Here is an 18,547-nt window from a genome sequence, read left to right as displayed (position 1 = left end):
AGGGCTGCAACATAGCGTGGACTATATGTGGACTATAGCCTAGTAACTGTTAATGGTTAACAAATCGTTTGTCGTTTAAACGGACCCGATGTCTCTTTTTCTTGACTTCCCCTGCTCACTACCGGGCAAGACGAAAGTTACCGCCGTGGCGTGGTGTACAGTTGAGCCAATTTGTGCTATTGTAACAGATGACCATTGTATTTCTTTCTACCTCGAAGAGGGCATTTGTTTGGACGAATGTAGAATTCAACGAAAAACAGATGCTACGGTCGTAGTTTGGCACCCGAAGATGAAAGCGCTCGCGTCCGGCTGGGAGGATGGATGCGTCGCTGTATGGGGCCTTACGATGCCGCCGAACAGCAGCGGGGTGGCTGGTCCAAATACTGCCTGCATATTTGCTGCAGACTCCAAGCATGGCCGTGCACCCGTCCGCATTGCCATGTGGAACCCACTAGCGACGAGGTTGGTGACCGGCGATGCTGCGGGCGCTATTACAGTCTGGAAGGTGCTTCCCATGATACAGTATAGCATCATCCAAGCGGAGGGTCTCATAGGCCGACACACGTGCCAGTCTTTCTGTTCTAAAAGGATACTCTATCGGGTCAGGAATCACTTGCTCCGCGGCCTCCCGCGAATAGCATCAAAAGTGTGTTCTCTCCAAAGCTGAGTCTCTGGTTCTCAGAACATACAATATTGCTAGTGTGTCTATTCGTGGCACACCTAAAAAATCTATCGGCAACATGTTATTGCATGCGACCTAGGTCTTCACACCAATGAATATTAGCTCGGCGTGCTCGAGCGTCGCCAAACTTTCAATCAGTGCTCACACCCCGAAGACTTGAGCGAGGCTTGAATTGGCACAGGCGCGAGCTGAGACCCTAGCTCAAGCTTTTTCACCCGCTTTTTTCATTGGCACCCGTAGTGGGTCGCTATATTATGCAGATGATGTGGGTCATACTACGGAGGTCCAGGCTCTTGGTGCACGCATCGATCATATGCTTTTTTTTGAAGCGAAATCACGCCTGGTCCTACTTACCCGCGCCCTTGTCCTTGTCCAACTCCAAATTGGTAGCGACGGCAAAGTTATTCCAGTAATGAAGATGAAAGTTGCCGTCGCGGGTGGAGCAGCAGAGCGTGGCATCAAGCACATCTGCTGGGCTGGACCTGGCGTCATTGCCGCTGCAACTGGGGAGGTTTTGTGATTGGCAATTTTTGCTGTTATTGAGTCTTTAGTCAGATAACCCAGCATGACCTAGCAACTTCAGGCATTGATTCGCTTCTGGAACTTGGCAAATGATGAGACTTATGTGATCACCCTCACTTCCGCAGGACTTGATCGCAGCTCGCGGGTTGCCTCTGTGGCATTCAACCCCCTCCAACGCTACCTTGCTGTTGGGACGCGAGACGGTAGCATTGCAATGTGGCGCTTTACGGGAGACTATCAGGATGCAAAGTTGGTGACTATGATCATACAATTGTGATTTCTTAGCCCCTAAAAGCTATGAGAGAAGAGAAAAATTTATCCATAGCCTCCTGTGCACGGGATTATTTAAATGACGCAACCTAGGTTGCGCGGTGGCGACAACGCAGGCGGTGTCGCAACAAGCGCGAGCTACCGTGCCCTCAAAAGCTTGTGTTGAATCGTGTGGACGTGCCCCGATTCAGGCGATAGATTGGGAGGCCATGCCCCAATCGACAGCTTGTGGAGGCATATCATCAATAGATGTGATGGCGTGGGGGCCTGGCCAGGGTCTCCTCGCTGCTGCTGCTCCCGATGGCTCGACCTCGCTTCTTTCAGAGACGGTCCTTCACCGCCTCCTTCGAGCAGACGTCGGCGTTATTCAACTCTCCACTGATACTGTCAGGGTCGAGCGGCAGAACGGTGCAAGTGTCCTTCTGACAACGGACCTTTCTATTCGAGGCCTTGCTGTATCATCCCGTCATGCCGGTACCAGGGTCGGGCTGGCGAGCGTTTTTCAGTTGTACCGGGCCCATTCTCCAACACAGGACCTCAGCTATAATTCTTAGGTTGTTGTGTGGAACGGACAGGAAGCTCGAGTCTATGAATGGTCAGATGAAATGGGCGACGCAAAGCCAATGGAAACAGCCAGATTCCCTACTACAGCTCGTGCCATTGCCCTCCGAGAAGAGACCCTTTTTCGTGCATCGAACAACCTAGTTGAATTGTGCAACCTTCAAGGCATCGTACGTCAAAAAATTACCTTTTCAGAGGGTGAAGGTTCTCCGACACACCTTGATGTCAACGGTGACTATCTCGCTGTTGCAACTGACACTGGATTAATCAAGATATATCAAGTGACTAGGCGTGAACCCAAGCAGCTTGGCTCTCCAGGTCACTTTCACCTTTGGGCCCAGGCTCAGAATTTTCTTCCCTCGAATACTGATGAATCTGTGCACCCACCTGGGTCATCCAAAGGACTTTCTGCAGAAGAATCTGCTCGCGGCCATGCCATTCGCTCTATCCGATGTAATGCAGATGGGACGCGTGTGTCGATCCTGGCTGATCATGTACGCAGCAGCGAGGTAGACAACGAAGTGTGTAGAACGGGAGAGGGGGCGCTTAGAGAGCTCGAAAAATTAGTTTGGACATTATGCGTGTCTGTTTCAAAGGTGCATGGTGTTTCAGTTCGAATCCGTGAGCCTGACTCGCGTCTTCATGTGTATGACTCAGAGCGAGATATTGTTGACTCACATGATTTTGGCGAAGTGCGACACTTTCCGGTGTCGCACTACTGGGACCCACTAGAGCCCAAATTACTTGCTTGCGAAACCCGCCGCATGCGCATTTTACACACAAGCATCACCAACTCACACAGCAATCTTCGAGCAGAAAATGAGACCAGCAAGAAATATTTCCCTCTTTGCTTGCACGAAGGCAAAATTTCAGGCCCCAACGACAGCGCCGAGACACGATCCAGCGTGTTGCAACGAAAACTTGCGCGTAAGGTTACAGAAGAAGCGGGACCAATCATGGAAGTTACCACGCTCTTTGTCACGGCTGAATATGGTATATTACTGCAAGACACATTTCCACTTGAGCCGCCGTTAGAGGCACTGTTGGGGGTTCAAGTTCCCCGCCTGTTTTTCACACGGTGTGGTGGAGCGCCTACACTTGAAGCTGGCGATGCTGATGCTGAGGAAGGTAATGTAAACAAGAATATCGGCGAACCAGCTGATAACGTTGGGTTGTGCGGTCGCGTTATGCGAGATTTTGTTGGTCTTGATGACGCAGATGCACGAACCCGGTCTGCGCTGCTTGATTTTTCGTTCTATCTAACAGTTGGGAATATGGATGAAGCACACCGTGCGGTGCGTCTCATCAAATCTCCGTCCGTCTGGGAGAACATGGCACACATGTGTGTCAAGACTAAGCGCCTAGATGTTGCAGAGGTTTGCCTTGGCCATATGGGACACGCTCGTGGTGCTGCGGCGGTTCGCGCTACCAAGAATGATGTTATTGAGCTGGAAGCCAGGGTCGCCTCTGTTGCCGTGCAACTCGGGCTCCGAAATGATGCTGCGCGGCTCTATCGCGAATGTAGGCGCTTTGACCTCTTGAATGAGCTCTACCAAGCTGCTGGGGAGTGGGAGTTGGCCTTGGATACTGCAGCTCACTCTGACCGCATTCATTTGCGCTCAACGCACCACCGCTATGCGAGACACTTGGAAGCACTCGGTTCATATGATGGGGCTGCACGACATTTTGAACTTGCAGATACCCACCGGCGGGAGGTGCCCCGTGTGCTGGTTGCCCGGGGTGAGCAAGCAGCACTTGAGCATTACGTCATGCGCGCAAACGATGCAGAGCTGCTAAAATGGTGGGCTGGCTACTGTGAATCTCTTGGTCATCTTGATTCGGCGCAGCACTGCTATGAGTCGGCTGGCGATCATTATTCGCTAGTTCGGGTGGCTTGTTTCTCCAATGAAACAAATCGCGCTGCGGAAATTGTCCACGAATCTCGCTCCACCGCTGGTGCATATCACCTTGCTCGTCATTTGGAGGGTCGCGGCGACATTAACGAGGCTATTCAGTACTTTGCGAAGTCTGGATGCTACAATCACGCAATCCGCCTCGCACGACAGTATCAGCTAGATACAGATCTTCTTCAATTCTCCATCAAAGCACGGCCAAGCCTTCAAGTTGACTGTGCAAATTATTTCGAGCAAAAAGGTGAATTTGAGAAGGCGGTTCAACTGTACCAGAAAGGCGGCGAGCTTGCAAAGGCCCTTGACCTGTGCTTCAAGGTCGGCGGCGCGGGGCGCGCCCAGATGTTTGAGGTCCTTTCCAATATTTCCAAGGAACTTGATGACACAGCTTCACCAGCTGTGGTGGCACGTTGTGCCGAATTTTTCGTTGAGCATGGCCAGTATGAAAAGGCAGTCAAGCTGTATATCACTGGTGGTCGGTATGCCCAGGCAATCGCTCTGTGCTCAGAGCGCCACGTCGCAATCACGGACGAACTCGCCGAGGCGATGACCCCGCCCAAGCACGAAGAGGCGACGAGCGAAAGCAATGCATTTTATGCACAACGCAAGTCAACCCAACACATTGCCAAGAGGCTTAGTGCTGAGGAGCGAGTTGAGGTACTGCTTGAGCTAGCACGCGCATGCAAAAAGCAAAACTCTTTCCAGCTCGCATGCAAGAAATTCACTCAGGCTGGAGATCGACCTCGTGCCCTCAAATGTCTCTTAAAGAGTGGTGATACGAAAAATATCATCTACTATGCATCTGTGAGCCGGCATCGCGACATCTACATACTTGCAGCAAATTACCTTCAATCTCTGGACTGGCAATCAGGATCGGAAGCCGCGGCCGAACTCACCAAAAAAATAGTTGAGTTCTACACCAAGGCGCGTGCCCACGAACCCCTGGCCGCTTTCTATGATGCATACGCACAAATGGAAATAGATGAATTCCGAGATTACGAAAAGGCGCTCGGAGCACTCAAGGAGTCCAGGCAACAACTCGAAAAGGCCCGCAAGATGGTGGACCGTGAGCGCCGAATCACTGCTTTGGAGTCGCGCATTTCAATCGTCTCGGACTTTGTTGAGGCCAGGCGATATGAAAAGTCAGACCCTCAGAAGATGGCTGACGTGTGCACAGCCCTGTTGCAACGACATGATGTTGAATCCGTAATTCGCCGTGTCTATACATGTGTTGAACTCATCATCAGATTTTCATCTTTCACTTAGGCTATCCGAATTGGTGATGCATATGCACTATTAGTGGAATATCATTTTAAAGCAAACAATGCCCATGATGCATTTGCACTGGTGCAGCAAATGCGACAAAGGCGTATCGTCCTTCATCCATATCTCGAACAAGATCTTCTCGAACAGATTCATAGGGCAGTTGGAGCTGATCTGCCATTTGATGAACAAGCGAAGGATATTGTCGATGACGATGTTGTGAATGAAGAAGTTGACGAAGTCGATAGCGATGAGGATCATTCTCATACACCAGTGACTCACAAATAAACCCGCTCAGTGCCTCACAAAATTTACTTCCTCACAAACCTACTGTGCGCTTCGTAAAACGGATCAACCAAATTCGATTAGTGAATCACAAAATGCGTGCAAATCCGTTGGAGTGAAGCTGCCGCATTCACCTCTGATCTATTCCAACAATTTTAGGGCAAAGAATTGGCTGAACGCGCCCTGTCCGATCCCAGGTTGAAGTTCAAGTTGAACCCAAATCTCTATGTTGAGTTATTTTTGGCCGCCAGAAGCCGCCGCAAGGCAATGTGTGGGCCGCAGGGCCCCACGGGGGGCCAGGGGAGCTGATGGGGCATCTTCTCCGGTAATGCAAATAATAAAGACGGGCCTTGCTGTCTGTCTCTTGGTTCCGTTCGCAGTCGAACCCCCGAGTGGTACGTTTTTAATTCGCGCGTCGGCGGGAGGGGTGCGAGGGCTGGGCCTGGGACGTCCCTCGGACGCGTCGTGGTTCCCCGCGTTTATCGCGTGTTTGCTGGCCTCCTAACTCCATAATCGACAAGAGTTATGCAATCTTAACGGTCTTCCGTGGCCGTTGAACTCGGCCCAAACCGGTTTGGGAGCTAGGCCAAACCTGTTTGGCGTATGTGAGCCCGTTGAACGCGCGATCCTCGTCGATTTTTGCAGTGTTCGTTGCGTGCTTCCTTCTGCGTGTCGCCCTTGGCCTCGGCTCGCGTCCTCGAGGCGCTGTGCGCCGCGCGTGCGCTGTGCGTGACGGTCGACGGTGTTGCAATTGAGGCGTTGCAGTAGCGGTTGCGGTGGTGGTGTGGCCCTTTAGCGCAACGTGATGGCAGCGCGACGCGACGGCGATGGTGACGAGGTGCGGGAGGCACGCGACGCGCTGTTGGAGTTGGGTCGAGGGCCGGTTAGAGGTGTTGTTGTGGATGAGCCAGATCGCATCAACGAGTTGGTTTCTTTCGGTTCCATTTCGCGCCCGCCCGAAGTAGTCGGCCGCATTTTCATGACCGATGGGGAAGGTGGGCTCCGGCGTGGCGCCACGTGCGGCCGATCGGCAAGTACAACGCTCTAGTACGTCGGCGAACGCAGCGCTGCGACTTGGGCCGCGCTGTGATCGGAACCATTCGCGCGGCGGCCTCGAACGACTCGCATGGCGCACAGCGTCATCGAGTGTACCTGGTTGGCCATGGGGCTTCTCACGTTGGTGTTGGGGCCTCCAGGCAGTCCAGACGGACCCATGGACCAGATCCGACGCGAGAAGGCGACCCCCGAGGTCGAGATGCGCCTCCCAGATCGATTCGAGCGCGCACAGCCCACTGCCCGCGCGCGGTCACCATCCGAGTCGCCACCTGGACGTCCTCCGAGTCCTATCTCCCCGGCCCTTTTCCCACGCGCGAGGGCTCGGGTAAGGAGCGCCCTCGTCAATTTGGTGGGGCTAAGGCCACCATGCTCGCGCGCTTGGACGGCGTCGCGGTCTGGTGTCGCCCCCCTTGACTGCGCCGTAGAATTGTGTAAAGTTACAGCTGTACTCTACTGAGAATGTAGCTAGGGACCAGGTTTTTATATCTGTACCTGTGCAAAGATTAACGGGGCGATCAATGAACGCGTTACGTCGGACAAACGCTCCTCGTGGCGAGGACAGTACTCATCAATATTGTTTCCACACCTTGCCCATCTTGCCAAGGAGTCGTGTGGTTCAGCTCGAGCACATCGAACCTGGCCGACAACTTCGCGAGGCTTCAGCGCGCAAGTGTCCCGGCGCCGCCATTTTTGTCCCTTTCGACCAAACTACACAGGCGGCGATCTCGAACGGCTAGCTGTCGCACTTAATCATCCTAAGGCAAAACCAAATTGCCGGTCAATGATAGACTACAGTTCGGCGCTGCACGTTGCGGCCGAGAACCACGAGTTAGAAGCGATTAAAGCACTTCTTGACGACGGGCGTTGCAATGCCAATGCACGAAACTACTATATTCGCACGCCATGCCACGTAGCAGCTACGGTAGGGGACTTCGAGATTGTCGAGCTTCTCGCCAAGCACTCTCAGGCGTTGGCCGACCTCACTCTAAAGGATTATGAGAGCAAAACATGCTGGGAGCTTGCACGTATACATGGTATCCCACGGATGATTCTGCAACATAATTGTCAACATTGCTGTAGGCTTTCACGACTGTGCTGATAACATCGAACACCTTGCCTCCAACGGTGCAGGCATGCGCCTGCGGCGGTGGGCAAGCACAGAGGATAAGCGCCTGATGGGCATGATCCAGCGGCATTCAATTCTGCTAGGGGAGACGCCTGCATGAACATCTGCGTAGATGTGCCTTCTCTCGGTTGAGTCCCCACCCATTACAGGTCCCCGGTGAAATAGACTATGAGTATGTCCAGCCCCCAATATATGGCACGGACCTTGACATGGAAATTGACTGCGCATTTGAGACTGTAGGAGAAAATGCGCCCGGCGACTCCCTCGAGAAACCGCAATCATTCAAGCCAGACGAAAAGACGGAGCTGCAGTCTCGCCAGCTTTCTCGAGAGCTCTGTTGTCGGGCTTCTGCCTGAGCATCAAACATAGTGATTCTTAGTTGCTGTCCCCTGCATTCCCCTCTCCTTGAGTGTCACACTTAGGTCACCGCGTTTGTTGTTGCTGACACGATTTGCAAAGGCGCAGTGGAAAATGCACGGGAACTCAATCCAAATCCCCAATGCCCTGAACGACACCGGCCTTCCCCAGATCCGCGCGGTCACTTCGCAATCGGAGTGCCGTCCATTGAAATGCGCAAAGGTGAGGTTGCCTTCGGACACAGAGACGGGGGGGGGGGGGGTAGAAATGGGGCTCGTCGGTGGCTCCTAACCCGAGAAACGTGCTGGTAAGCTCTCTGTTCCAAAACTCCCGAATTCGAACGGAACGTTAACGGAGGGTTTGACACTGCAGCTAGGGGGGCCATCGCACCTTACCTTGAGGCATATCCAGCCGGCGGGATATGTTAAACGGCGCGTAAGGTTAGGCTTCAACCCCAATAGCGCAGCTACAATATTAGAGCCATCGCCACAATCGCCACCGGACTTCGGAAACCACAACATAGGGACAAATGCAGGGGTTCATGGCGAGAACGAACCTGTCACTTTCCGGCACACCGGACAAAGGATAATTGAGGGGATTGACGATGGTCGAACGATATCCGATGCTGCGTTTGGCATGTTCCGGGCCACGGAAGGAGAAAGTGAGAGCACTTTGCAATAGAAAGTCGGGGTCGGCGGTCCCAAAAAATCACTCCATGTCGTGCGAGGCGAAGCAGGGGCCAGCACGAGCGGCTCCCACTTGGCGCCAAGGACCCGTGGGAATTGCTTCGCTATTCGATAAAGTTTTATCACGGCGGCGAGCGACCGAGAAATACCGTCGCGCGTGGGAAACGGGCCACGGAGATGGAACTTATCAGGAGGCTGATGGCGCCCAGGTGGCGATGATGACCGCGCGCGGGCAGTGGGCTGTGCGCGCCCGAGTCGATCTGGGATGCACACCTCGACCTCGGCGGTCGCATTCTCGCGTCAAATCTGGTCCATGGGGCAGCCCGGCCTGCATGGAGGCCCCAGCACCAACGTGAGCAGCCCCGCTGAGCAGTCCCTTGGCCAGCCGGATACACTCGACGACGCTGTGCGCCATTCGAGTCGCTCGAGATCGCCGCGCAAATGGCCCCGGTCTTGGCGTTAAAGTGTTGCGCTCGCTAACACACTAGAGCGTGGTACTTGCTGCTCGGCTGCGAGTGGTGCCACCGTACGACACGCTGGTTCACAGTTCGAAGGGGAAGGCCCAGATTTAAAATCAAGATTATTGGTTTGTTCTTTGATGTGCTTCTTGTAGCTGGCTCATCGGTGCACATCAGCGGGCACTTCCCACAGCTGGATAGACAGCTCAGGCTACGACAGCTGCGTGTGAGGCCTAGCAATATACTGGCTGCTTCTCAGTTGTCAAGGATCGTGCCAGCACCTACTCATGCCCCCCCGTCTCCTTGAAGCAGGTGAACTGCCCGCGCTACAGCCTCCTCGAGGTCGTCAGTGTTTCCAGTATCTTCAACCTTGCTTTTGGCCTTTGAAAAGCTGAGACGTGAAAAACTCCCTCGACGAGTTTTTCCCCCAGTTCTAAGCCCAGTTGGCGTCATTGGCTCTCCTGCATCATTGACATTCGGCTTGACGTGCGAGCCTCGTTTTGAACGTTGCTTTTTTTCCGATTGTAAATGTGCTATGCTATCCAGCTGAACAGCGTATTTGCCAAAGAACATGACAACGACAGATATATCATCGATGCGTTCCTCTTGTTCATACCATTCCTGGTACGCTTTCGCGATAATCCTATGGCATGCAGTGTACCTAAAACACGTTTGTCATCAGCATCAGGGCATCACACTCGACGCGAGCGCAATGCGGATCTGAAGCGACCAAGCAGATATCTACAACATTTTGGTTGGTAAGGAATTCCCAGACTCCATCCGAGGCAATCACACATAGAACGTCTCTATCTGTGAGCTCGTGTGCCACAATTTCGGGTGTTGCGATGCACCCGACAACCTCGGCTGTCTTGTCACCGAGGCTACGGGAGAAAGCACAGCCAGGTTCATACTTCTCAGGTAGCCAGATCCGTGGCGGGTCACCATTTTGATCAATCTCATCACCTAACTCACATTCAAAATTATAACTCATCGACACTCGACCTTCAATCTGCCCGATGGACATGACGCGCCCACCCATGTCGAGAACACGTCGCCGCTCGTCCGCGCGATAGAGCGTTTGATCTATGGACAATGGCTGTGCTACCACCTGGATATTCTGTAACGCTTACTACATTGGACTTCGACACGGCGAGGTTGCTTTGCCTTGGGAGTTGCGCACGCCAAGGATAGAACGTGAGTCACCAACATTCGAGCAGTACAAGGTTGTATCGACAGTCAGGACAGAAACAGCTGTGCTGCCGGAGTCTTCTGAATGGATCTGGAAGTTACTATGGAGCTGCTCGTTCATTGTCTCGTTTGTTTTGACAAGAAGATCAGGAATTGAAATCAAAGGTTCCTGCTCTAGGATCTTATCGGCAACATGCTCCATATTGTCCCGACAATACCATGCGCATTCATGTCCACTGGATCCGTGCCCATCAAAAATCATAAACCAGTGCGCTGTCTTTTCACGACCTGAAAACAGAGCCTCGTTGATCACATAAGAATCTTGGCAGGGTTTTTGCATCTGGTCAGGGTAGAGTCCTCGAAACATAAGTGCAGCATAAGTGCATGAACGATCCGCGCTCATAAATATATGCCGCGCAGGGGACTTCGTGAGCCGACCACGTATCTCACCAGCGCCCAAGAAGCAAGAAGATATTGCATCCGCTGTGAAAGTTTGATCAAATAATTCTTGGTCTGAGGGATGCAGATGGACTTCACTATGTCTCTTTCCCCGCGGCCGCCGGTCTCCAATGGCGGACGATGGCGCCTCTTTCTCAAGGGCGGTGGACACTGAAGCTCCCATAGGCTACGGTTTGCAATCATTCAGAATCGTAGAAATTGCATTTACGGCAGTACAATATGTTTCCGTCCACTTGGCCTTTCGTATCTCCCACTAGCCTGAGCTAAAGGAAGCAAGTAAGATCCTCCCTCGAGGGGAGGTTGAGCTCAGTTTCAATTAAATATGCCAGGATGAAGGCCGACGGACCGCGCTTGGATGGCGCAGCCACCTCAGCCGGAGGAGGGTCGGGCAGGGCGGGTGCTTCATCTGTGCCGAAGGAGGGTGGTGGGCGGGCCAAAAAATATAAGCCGCGCCACCCCGGACCCCGGGGAAGCGGCGAGCTGGGAGAGGACCACCACAACCAGCAGTTTTATTTAGCTGGATGATGATAGGTGGTCTAAACTCACTATCCAAAGGTGTGAAAACTATACTCCGGTCTAATGCCGGCTCCCTCTCCCCCCCCAAGCAAATTTGCAAGGATGTATATTTGGGATCAGGGCATTCAAAACTCCGGTCTTTAACCCGGCTTCGGTCAGCGGCCCCACGGCTATTAAGAATTTCATCATGCCGTTGGACTTTGCGAGAAATCCCCATAACTGAGCTTTGTAACTCATTCAATTGACCCACCACCTGACCCAGAGTCTTTTGAATCTGCACCAGCGTCTGGTTCGGTGGCTCGGGCTCAAGGGGCTCCTCTATGCGTCTCTCCTCGATTATCTCGTCGTTAAGTTTGCTCATGTAACTGTGAAACCTTTCCTGAGAGAACTCTGATTTATCAGAGTCATCATAGGGTAGAATTTCAAACATACAAGTCAGGAGTATGCCCATATGGATGGGTGAGTCGAAAGGCTTGCCATCCAAAATACCCACGGCCATTTCACCCACCTCCTTCATATAATGCTCCAGCAACTTATCACTCAAACCCAACTCTTGGATGTTAGGAGAAACCATATGACCCAAAAAATATAAGCCGCGCCACCCCGGACCCCGGGGAAGCGGCGAGCTGGGAGAGGACCACCACAACCAGCAGTTTTATTTAGCTGGATGATGATAGGTGGTCTAAACTCACTAACTCGTTACCGGAAACATATTGTACTGCCGTAAATGCAATTTCCGTCCACTTGGCCTTTCGTATCTCCCACTAGCCTGAGCTAAAGGAAGCAGAGTAAACTCCTCCCTCAAGGGTGAGGCTGAGCTCAGTTTCAATTAAAGGTGCCAGAATGAAGGCCGACGGACCGCGCTTGTGGCGCAGCCACCTCAGCGGGGACGGAGGAGGGTAGGGCAGGGCGGGCCGTGGAGAATTAAAGAACAAGGGGAGAGAGGAGGGGCCTAACTAGGGATACTCTCATATTTCTCTAACTAGGGAAAACTCTCTACCTTTATGGCCCAATCGACCCGGGAAATATCCCGGGGCGGCTGGCTAAACGCACATAGTCCCCACCGCGCGACTGGCGCCTAGAAAACTTCTGCTTTCCACCTTGGTTAGGATAGTGGCTGCCGCAGACCCGAATTAACCGGAGTATGCAGGCAGAGTCGATCACAACCCCCAGCCACCGGCCCCTGGCTCCGCTGGTGGTGCCCTTCTAGAATTCTATCCCGGCGGGCGACACCGGGGACTAGTGTGAGGGTGACGCCCAGCCCCGGCAGTGCTCGGCCTAGCCGCTATTTCTCGTGTTTCCGCCCGGAAAATCAGCGGTGGGTGACAATGAGAGGCTCTGAGGTAGCACGTTGAATGCGGCGCGCAGGCGGATTCCGCCAATGTCTACGATGAAGAGTTTTAGTGGGCGCTTCGCTGGCAACATTCCAGAATATAGTGGCCTTTTTAGTTGCTTTTACTAGCCGGGATGCTAAAAGCGCCTGCTGACGTCGTCTAGCTAATGTGCGGTTGCACCTGCCCATCACTCCCGAGCACAGCTTCTTGGTTGGCAAGCCTTATGGCAATTTGAAGGTTGTGACGTGTCTTGGCGTCAAGAAGGGCAAGGTTGCCATCAATGGGACACTTGTGATAGGCCGTGGATCCCTGAGATTCGGGTCGCTCAAATGTCTCGTCCGCGGGCGTGTGGTATTGCTGACCCTCGGGGAGGCGCCTGTCACCCTTGTGATGGTGCACGTGATAATGGTGATGACGGCCTTCCTCGTCAATCTCTGATTCAGACTCCGACTCCGAGTGCTCAAAGTCGTGATGCTCGAGCTCTTTATGTAGGTCCCTGAGTCTCTTCTTCTGACGGTCGTCGGCTGCCTGCATTGTGACACTGAGGCCATTGTCTTGGGTGCCGCTCACTTCAGCGCCAACGACTGAAATAAATTCACGAAAATCAATAGTGCCATTGCCATCTTCGTCGAATTCGCTGACAAACTTGTCGAATTCGGCATCATCAAGGTGGATATGATAGTGCGTGAGGGCATAGCGCAGCTCATCCTTAGTCATTGCATGATCGCGCGCGAGGTTGAACCTCGTGAAAGCCGTTCGATTATGCTTGAAGTTCGTGACAAGTTTCGTTATAAGCATGGCGCGTGCCTCTTTGGCAGTGCACTTGGGCGTAGGTTTCGGCACTTTGCATAATTCTGCAGATCCTGGGTTTTGGTCCGCTACACCAACAAATGCCTCGCCTGCGATCGATTTCCCGAACTCCTTCACAAAGAGGGCGAAGCTGACGCCAATTCCGTCGACAGGAAGATCACCGTGGCTACTCTGAACATATTTGATTATCTCCACAACTCGCTCGTCGCTTACATGGAGGTGATAATTGTCAAACATGAGCTTGAATTGCCTCCTAGAAAGCTTAGTGGCTCGACCCTTATTGTAGCGTTTGAACACCTTGTTAACTGAAGTCGAAGTTTCTGTGAGCTTGAGATGCAATAATCGCAGAGCTTCCTTTACGGACAAAAGTGTGGGCCTGGGTGCGCTGTTGACCGCGTGCGGTACACCTGCCGTGCATAGGCCTGTAGATTCACTTACCTGCCAAGGCGCGCCACAGATTGCTTCACCAAACCAATAAAGGAATTCCTCGTAGTTGATACTGCCACTGTTATCACAGTCAAGTTCGCGATACAGCATTTCATAGTCCTCTTCGACAAGCTCGACGTTAAGGGTTTTGATGAAATCTCGTAATTCACTCTTGTCGAGACAACCGCCCTTATCCATGTCGATGTTACGGAACGCTGCACAAGCAGACTTGTACTTGCCACCGAGGCGCCTCGCAACTAACTCCTTGATCTGCTTTACCGTGTAGCGTGGTACCTTGGGCACATGGCACGGCTGACGCAATGCATTTCCAAATTCTTTCTTTCGTTTTTCTTGGCGAATCAGGTGTGCGGTCATTATTCCCGTGTCACGGTAGCCTGCGACAATGTCCCCGAATGCGTTGACAAATTCGCGATAGTTGATGTGGCCGTCGCCATCCTTATCCAATGCGTCGAAAAACTCCTTCGCCTTTACAGGTGACATCTCGAGGTTCAGTTGGCGCAGTGCGGCATGCCACTCTCTTGCGTCGATGCAGCCCGATTTATCGTTGTCTGCGACGCGAAAAATTCGCCTGACAGTCCGAGCACGTGTCATCAATATCGTCTCCATGGCATTCATGAAGTCGATGGTTGTCCAATTCTTGTGATAATTATAGCTACGCTCCTTGCGAATCTCCTCGTGCTTCTCTGCGCGCTTTTCCTCTGCAGTTGCTAGGGCCGATTCCATGCCACCGCCATTCTCAAACTTGCCACCAGCAATATCAGCGCCGAAGTAGTCATTAAATTCGCGATAGGAAATCTTCCCCGAGCCATCAGTGTCAATCATAGCCATTAAACGGTCCATGTCGGCTTCACTCAGCTTAATATGATAATTTTCCAACAGCGAGAGGAGCTCATCCTTCTCCAGTGTTCCAGAGCTATCGCGATCCAATGCACGAAACGCTGTTCGAACTTTCATGTGTTGCGTCGCCATCCGCGCGCGTAACTCCGATACTGCCGACTCAAGTTCCATTTCCCTTAGCCCATTACGCAGGCTTCGACTTGCCACATTCGCCAGGTGTGACTCTTCGCCACGAAAAACATCCATACCTTCGTAACCACCGCCGCATATGCCCTCTCCAAACGCAACTCTAAACTCACGGTAATCGATCGAACCATTTTTGTCGATATCTATCAAATCAAACAGCTCCGTTACGACCTTTGGACCCACACCCACGAGGTTCAGATTGTGCAGTAGCCGTCGGATTTGCGTTTTGGTAATCCGATCTTGCCTATAATGTAAACTTGCTGCGCTGATGCCAAGCACACTATTATGGCACCGCGCTGCACCCGGGCTGGGCAACTTCGCGAAAAGCGCGTCTCACCGAGTTCGATTGTGTCGCAAATTTATCACGCAAAGCGTCCATCAGAAGCTCTGCGGTCCACGTATGTAACCGACGCGGCTTTCGTTTCTTTCGAGCTATATGCTTGACGAGGGGGGGTGCACCCGTGCCCAAGGGTCCCGCTACCATGGTCGTTAAGACTGTTATGAGACTCGCGGGAGCGTTATCTAACTTGTTACCAGGCTAGAAGTGCCGACCCGGTTGCACACACGGACCAGATACACACACGGGAGGCAGCCCGGCGATGGCCCAAAAGATTGGTGGAAAACGAGGCCGTCCGGCGAAGACGCCGAAGAAGGGGCCCTGGCGTCCGACGCCGCCCGACGGCAAGTCGTTGAAAGACGTCGCGGGCGCCGTCGATGAGGAAGTGGATCAAGGGCTTTCGCAAACGCGCGCGGCTTCGCGTCGGCAAGCTGCTGTCGCTCAAGAAGAAGGGCGCGCTGTCGCGGCACCGCGCGAAGTCGGTGCAGCCCTGGCGCATCGCGCACTACTGCGACGAGATCATCTCTGCCGCACGTCACGCTGCTCACCGGATTCATCGGGCCCTGGAAGGGCATCTACCTCACCATTTTCGCGGCCAAGAACCCCCAGGGCTGGTGGTGCGCAGGTTGCTCTGACCGGGTCTACGTAGCCGCGACGGAGAACGGCTGGATCACGCCCGAGCTGAAGCTCATCCAGAGTGCGCGTACGGACGCGTCGACGGCGCCACAGGCCTTCGGGAGCCCCTCCAGCACCTAGCAGTGGCCCCCCGACGCTACCCCGACCGTGCCCGACGCAGCGCACGACCCCCCATGATCCCTACGACCAACCCCGCCGCCCATGGCCGCCCTGCAGCACCACAACGGCCCAACCTGGGTCGTGTGTGCAACTGGGCCTTTCGGCCGGGTGCCCTTTTGGACGACTTCTGCGACCCCGCGACGCCCTTCAAGCCTCCCCGTACCGTCTTTTCCCCCGGTACTCTGATTTTACTTTTATTTTCTAACATATCCCGCCGGCGGGATATGTTAACGGCGGGATATGTTAAACGGCGCTTCAACATGGGCTTCAACCTGACGCACCCGCGCCATAACCTGTTAAGAATCTAAGTTCCGTACATCAACTTGACTTTAAGGTACAGTCCGTAGTAGCAGGATAAGCACAGTGGGTGAGAGGGGAAGCTCAGTGTGCTACCTTACGGTAGCGCGGTCATAAGATAGTAACTGATTAGAAAGGAAGGGGAACTTGAACGGGAAGGCGGGCCTAACTAGGGTAGGTACAGTACTAGCATGATAGTAGTAGGGTAGTGGTAGAGTAGCGTACTGTACTACAGTATAGTCATGGAGATACAGAGAGAGAGAGAGAGAGAGAGAGAGAGAGAGAGAGAGAGAGAGAGAGAGAGAGAGAGAGAGAGCAAGGCCAGTCTATATTCTTTGCAGCTGATTCAATAGAAAGTTAGGATAGTTTACTAGCTTCCTAACGTCGCTATGACGTCAGTCAAACTACTATCCAGCAGGTGCACTGTCCGGCGACTGTGCAACCTCGCTGAGCCTGGTGCTACCTAGGCCATGAGAGTGCGTGCTGTTGTCATGGATGATGCTGGACTGTAAGTAGCATAGAAATCCAATCCTATTGTGGCGAGGAAGCCGCGCACTACACACCTTGCCTTGTACTTGTCGAAGGAGCCATCTCCCTTTCGCTTGATCTTAAGCACAATCTTGGTGCTGATTGGAGAACGTTCTTCGGGGATTACCTCCAAACTGAAGCACTCGTTCCTGCACAGGTCGGCGAATTCCTTCATGATGGCCTTTAGATATTCCCTCTTATGTTCTAGAGGCTCTGACTTAAGTTCTAGAATGGACTCTTCATCCAGCACGATGTCGTCTTCTTTGATCGTTACACCCTGACTGGTTGTTTCCTTTTCTATTAAGACTTGAAACTGGATTAGAATGAATTAAGGAAGGGAAGGGAAAACTAGCAGGATACGCAGTAGGAGCGCAGTGGGGTAAGGTGCACTGCAACATCAAGATGCAGTTCACTGTTCACTGAAGATGAAAATAGAAATCTCTCTATCTCTCTATTCAAGTTGAGCGCGCCGGGCGTGCCTAAGGCGTGCCTTGGCCAATCAGCGGCCGTCGGCGCCGTCGTCCAATCAGCGGACCCTCGGACGCCCGGCTCCCTCGGACGAGAGGAAAACCCCTCGGCCGAGGGCGTCGGCCGAGGGGGGGTGGCCCTCGTCCCGAGGGCGCCGAAACGGCAGAGGGCGCCACATATCATTCCTCAATATCCTGCGCGTATCGCCCGTATCTTAGCTTGACGTGCCAGAGATGAGTGGATCAGCGCTGGAAACTGGGTCGCTCACTCAAAACTTTCTAGGGTGTGTGAAATCTCCTTGCAATCTGCGCGAGGAAGTGACGCTTTGCTTACGACCTAAGATTGCTGCAGCTTACCAAAAGCAGCACAACGGCTCGAAGTATATTGTGCGCGCTCGCTTGCTACCGAGGAGCCATGGAGCTTATCCGACACACTGTCTCTTTCTAATGTCTGATGACCGATTTCTCATTCTGTCTCTTGTTCTTCTTCTGCGTCTTGCAGAGAAGCTGCCGTGGCTTGGAAACTTCAAGCGACAAGGTCCACACACAGCATTTCAGGCAGAAAGATTCAAAGGCTTATTTATATTCTTTCATTGGTGCGCCGGATATCCCTAAAAATGCGTTAGTTGCCGGTATGTAAGGTACAACGAAGTTACGGTGACATGCAACGGAGGAGACTTGATTCAAGCCCGATCAGCTACTCACGTGGAACCCGTCATCATACCAGGCCGTGTCAGGACGCCAGCGTCACCGCTGAATAAACTTCACAAGGGCTGGTCGGACGGACCCACCTTGTCTAATCATGAATCGCCCGTTATAAGAAACATAATCAATCAGAGATCAAACCAGAAGACTAGTGAATGCCGAGGGCAGTTTGATTCCGCAAATTCGTTAGTGATTCCGACCACCAACACACTACATGTTTCTTCTGCAACGAAATCCTCATTTGATTATCATAAACTGAGCAAACGCAGTGCATCGATGGAAAAAAACATCGATGCCATATCAGCCATGCGCAACAACACTGCCAGGTCCAGCCAGAAAAGGCATCGTGCAATTCGATTGATCAACTCGCCGGAGTGAGAGCAAAACACGGGGCAACTTCAAAGGCGCACGAACACCCCGGTGGTGTGTGGGTGGGTGGGTGGGTGGGTGTGTGTGTGTGTGTGA

At 53.0% G+C, this 18,547-nt stretch overlaps 5 protein-coding genes across 5 annotated transcripts; 3 read left to right on the top strand and 2 right to left on the bottom strand.

Annotated features, from left to right (window-relative positions):
- Positions 1-88: 88 nt before the first annotated feature.
- Positions 89-5,211, top strand: AURANDRAFT_30803 (hypothetical protein; the record flags this gene model as incomplete). The annotated part of the gene is made up of 8 exons (XM_009041626.1): positions 89-367; positions 413-650; positions 844-1,193; positions 1,266-1,457; positions 1,666-1,929; positions 2,029-2,353; positions 2,438-2,679; positions 2,869-5,211. 8 exons carry the CDS (start codon positions 89-91, stop codon positions 5,209-5,211), a joined length of 4,233 nt encoding a protein of 1,410 aa, XP_009039874.1.
- A 1,087-nt stretch (positions 5,212-6,298) lies between these two features.
- Positions 6,299-8,031, top strand: AURANDRAFT_66396 (hypothetical protein; the record flags this gene model as incomplete). The annotated part of the gene is made up of 4 exons (XM_009041627.1): positions 6,299-6,488; positions 7,266-7,583; positions 7,630-7,696; positions 7,788-8,031. 4 exons carry the CDS (start codon positions 6,299-6,301, stop codon positions 8,029-8,031), a joined length of 819 nt encoding a protein of 272 aa, XP_009039875.1.
- Positions 8,032-9,746: 1,715 nt separating this feature from the next.
- AURANDRAFT_3039 (hypothetical protein) lies at positions 9,747-10,743 on the bottom strand (the record flags this gene model as incomplete). The annotated part of the gene is made up of 3 exons (XM_009041541.1): positions 9,747-9,819; positions 9,875-10,277; positions 10,323-10,743. Coding segments are annotated over 3 exons (897 nt in total), but the record flags the coding sequence as incomplete, so codon positions are not given.
- Positions 10,744-13,960: 3,217 nt separating this feature from the next.
- Positions 13,961-14,899, bottom strand: AURANDRAFT_30956 (hypothetical protein; the record flags this gene model as incomplete). Its single annotated transcript, XM_009041563.1, has 2 exons — positions 13,961-14,166; positions 14,680-14,899. Coding segments are annotated over 2 exons (426 nt in total), but the record flags the coding sequence as incomplete, so codon positions are not given.
- A 2,712-nt stretch (positions 14,900-17,611) lies between these two features.
- Positions 17,612-18,003, top strand: AURANDRAFT_66393 (hypothetical protein; the record flags this gene model as incomplete). Its single annotated transcript, XM_009041628.1, has 2 exons — positions 17,612-17,915; positions 17,936-18,003. 2 exons carry the CDS (start codon positions 17,612-17,614, stop codon positions 18,001-18,003), a joined length of 372 nt encoding a protein of 123 aa, XP_009039876.1.
- Between the last annotated feature and the right edge of the window lie 544 nt (positions 18,004-18,547).

Source organism: Aureococcus anophagefferens (genome assembly GCF_000186865.1).
Source record: "Aureococcus anophagefferens unplaced genomic scaffold AURANscaffold_22, whole genome shotgun sequence".
Lineage (NCBI taxonomy): Eukaryota > Pelagophyceae > Pelagomonadales > Pelagomonadaceae > Aureococcus > Aureococcus anophagefferens.
The sequence above is the reverse complement of the archived record's forward strand: the minus strand, read 5'-3'. Positions and strand labels throughout refer to the sequence as shown.